This window comes from Felis catus, chromosome E2 (genome assembly GCF_018350175.1).
Source record: "Felis catus isolate Fca126 chromosome E2, F.catus_Fca126_mat1.0, whole genome shotgun sequence".
Taxonomy (NCBI): Eukaryota; Metazoa; Chordata; class Mammalia; order Carnivora; family Felidae; genus Felis; species Felis catus.
Window position 1 is genome coordinate 14805751 of NC_058382.1, and position 3420 is coordinate 14809170.

The 3420-nt window shown below is 61.7% G+C and overlaps 1 protein-coding gene across 1 annotated transcript; it reads left to right on the forward strand.

Annotated features, from left to right (window-relative positions):
* The first annotated feature begins 235 nt into the window (after positions 1-235).
* On the forward strand, positions 236-1881 carry LOC123382354 (interferon lambda-4-like). Its single transcript, XM_045046650.1, has 5 exons — positions 236-637; positions 1027-1098; positions 1175-1318; positions 1546-1620; positions 1783-1881. The coding sequence occupies exons 1-5, from the start codon at positions 470-472 to the stop codon at positions 1879-1881; spliced, it is 558 nt and encodes a 185-aa protein (XP_044902585.1). The 5' UTR covers positions 236-469.
* Positions 1882-3420: the final 1539 nt, after the last annotated feature.

Genomic DNA, 3420 nt, shown 5'->3' on the forward strand with positions numbered 1-3420 from the left:
GCGGGCGCGCAAGACAAACAGCTGTCCAGAAAACAGACCCAAGCGGTTGGCTCAGGACAGAGGGTTGGGGCCGAGCCACGGCTGGCACCGGCCAGCAGGCGGGTAAAGTCCTCAGCCCCGGGCAGGCGCCCCAGCGCTGACGTTCGGAAAGCTTCGCCGGCTCGGGACGGGGAAGTCCGGTTGCTCACCGTCTCCCAGCCCCGCACATAAAAGCCGCATGGACCCTGCAGGCGCCGCTGTCGAAGGTGGGCTCCAGCCTGGGGACAGCGGCAGGCGGGCGCTGCAGCAGCACGAGGGGCCACCGAGGACAGCGTGCAGGTGAGCGGCGAGCGGAGACGGGCCGACGGCACCAGGGGGCTGCGGGCTCGCGGCGTGTCTCGGGCCCGCGCCCTGAGCATCGGTCCCGGCGCCACGCCAAGCAGAGGCAGGGGCTTGGACTCTTGGCGCCTCGCCTTGCGCAGGAGCAGAGATGGGGCCGAGAGGCGCAGCCGCGGTGGCCGTGGGGCTGTGGGTCTTGGTGACGGCGGGCGAGGCGGCGGACCCTGGCGTGACGACACCCCGGCGCTGCCTGCTGTCACACTACCGCTCGCTGGAGCCCAGGGCGGTGGCGGCGGTCAAGGCGCTGAGGGACCGCTACGTGAGTGACGCCCAGACCTCTCCACCCGTCCCCGAGGGTCCCCTGCGTCCCAGCGCCCAGCAGGCGCGCCTCGGATCTCGGGGCAGAATTCAGACCGCGGCGTCTTGCGGGGCGCCCCTGCGGTCAGCACACGCTCTGCCTCTGTGCCAGGCCCCAAAGGGCGCCCCCTCCAGGCCGACTCGGTTCCACGTCGGGGCGCCGGGCTTCGCAAGGCGTCGGCGGGGTGCCTTCGGCCCACCGTCCAGGCCTTCCGAGAGCTACGGGGTTCAGTGCACCATCCGCACAACCGTCCCCGGCCGGGAGCGTCCCACGTGTAGGAATCCCCGCCTTCCCAGCGCTTGGGGAGCGCAGCGAGGAGGCTCAGCCTCACCCCGACCCTTGTCCCACAGGAGGAGGAGACCCTGAGCTGGAGGCCGCGCAACTGCTCCTTTCGCCCAAGGAGGGACCCTCCGCGTCCCTGGGTGAGGCGGGCGAGCCGTCGGGGGGCGGCGCGGGCCGGTGGGCGCGGCCTCTCTAACTCCCGCCTGCTCCCCACAGTCGTGCTCGCGGCTTCGCCTGGTGGCCCGGGGCCTCGAGGACGCCCAGGCCGTGCTGAGCGGCTTGCGGAGCCCAGAGCGGATCCCCGGCACCGGCCCGATCCTGGAGCTGCTGGCGGCCGCGCGGCGGGACGTGGGGGCCTGCGTGAGTACCGCCCGCGCCCCCGGCCCCTCCGGCTCGCTCTGCGCCCCCGGGCCTCCCCGCGAGGCCAATCTGTCCCCCGAACCGAAAAGCCGGCCCAGACACGATTCGCGTCGTCTCGGTGTCCCCCTATCCGGGCTTTGGTCTGCGGTGGGAGAGTCACTCACCGGCAGAGTCCCAGGGACCCTGGGTTCTTCGCCGTCTTCACGTCCCTCCTGTTCCCCTTGCAGCTCGAGCTGGTCCGGCCAGGCTCCTGGAAGAAGTCCCTCAGGCCACCGAGGACGCGTCCCCAAACACGCAGAGCTGCGAGTGCCGCGGGCGGGGAGGCGGTGAGTCTGCAGGGGGGGAGCCATGCGAGGCTGAGACGGGATGGGAGCTCGGACTCGGAGCGCTGAGCACCGGCAGGGGAGCTGGTCCGCAAGCGAATTCCTGGCTCAGCCCGCCTCCGCCTCCTTCCCGGGTTCCAGGACTCGCCTGGGTGCCACGAAGCCAGCGTCATCTTCAACCTCCTGCGCCTGCTCACGTGGGACCTGAGGCTGGTGGCAGACTCGGGGCCTTGTCTGTGATCCGGCCTGGGCTCGGCTGGGCCTGGGACCCGAAGCTCTGCGGGCGGGAGGCTTCGGGCCCCGCCCTCTGGGGGGTCCTTTGCAGCAGGCGGGTCTCTCAGCCAGCTCGGGAGATCCTCAGCCTCGGTTGGCGGGACCTCGACCCACCGGCACTGGGTGCCAGAGGTGCGGGTGCTTTTCCCAAGGCCAGAATGAGTTCCCCGGGATGCAGCGATACTTCCGTGGGACGCATGATCTTCCAGGCGCCTGGTGTGGCAGGAAGAGACTTGAGTCTGGAGTCTGCCTTGTCTCCCACGCGCCATGTACCAGTTTCTACTTCTGTGGTTCCCAGAATCCCAGCGGCCCTCTCCCAGGGCAGGTCCCAGGCCCTGATCTGAACCTTCAACGCCCACTTTGGGATTGTCTGAATCTGTGATTCTTGAATCTCCCCAATGGGGAGGCGGCATACGTTCCCTGAGGGATTTGGTCGTGGCAAGGCCTAAAGGCCTTAAATTATTGTAGTTTTTTTCATTTCTGGTACTTACGCATGTTTTGTATTTGCAAAATCCCTGTGTGTATCTGCAATTCTGTCTGCGGGTGTTAATTTATGGCCAATTATTAAATATTATTGCATTTGCATTGGTTGTTTCCTTGTGACCATTTTGGGGTGCACTGTCCAGTAAAAAAAAATGCTGAACCGGGGAGATCAGGTGACTTGAATTTCAGTTCTGACCCTGCCATTTAATTATGGACTAACTCTGGGCAAATTGCTTCTCTCTGAGCCTCGGTTTTCTCATCTATGCAATGACATTATGATACTGTCCTTGCAAATGAGTAATGTATTTTGAAATAGTGTTTATAAAGCTTCCAGGTGAGGTCATAGTGTGGTCTTAATAAATGGTCTCCATTAAATAACCACACACAGAGAAGTACACAATTGTGCTTTTTAAACTTGTCCAGATTTGTGGGCTGGCGATCTTTGTTGCTAACTGTGATCCTCATTCTCAAGGTCACACAGCTAGTGAGAGTCAGAGCCAGGGCTGAACCCCAGACCCTTTAGTTTCAGAACCTATGCTCCTAATCACCCCCCACTGAACTTCCTTTCTAAGAAAAACAAGCCTGAAGTTTAGGAATTTTGAGATACTCTATCCACTTTCAGAATTCGCTGTTGATCCAATGTCTTCTCCCCTGAATTAAGGCCCTTGCAATTGACAGAAATTGACAATGCCCTGGTAGGTGACTGGGGTACATCCCTGCTTTGGGCTTTGAAACATTTTTCTGTATCAGAGCTCAAAGATTTTCCCAACTGAGGGCTTCTGTTTACCCTTTCTCTGGAATTATCAGTGAGGGAAAGGACTGCAGGCGGGGATCACGTGTCAGAAAGGACCCAACACCTTCTCCCCCAAAAATTCATCCCTTCTGGGTCCAGAAGTTCCAGCTACACAAAGGCCAGAGACTGCAGTGGTTACTGTCCAGGTGTCAGACCAAGTTCATTAAATCCCTGCCCTCACCACTTATGTGCTGTGTGACCTTGGGCAGGTCTCTTAACCTCTCTGAGTC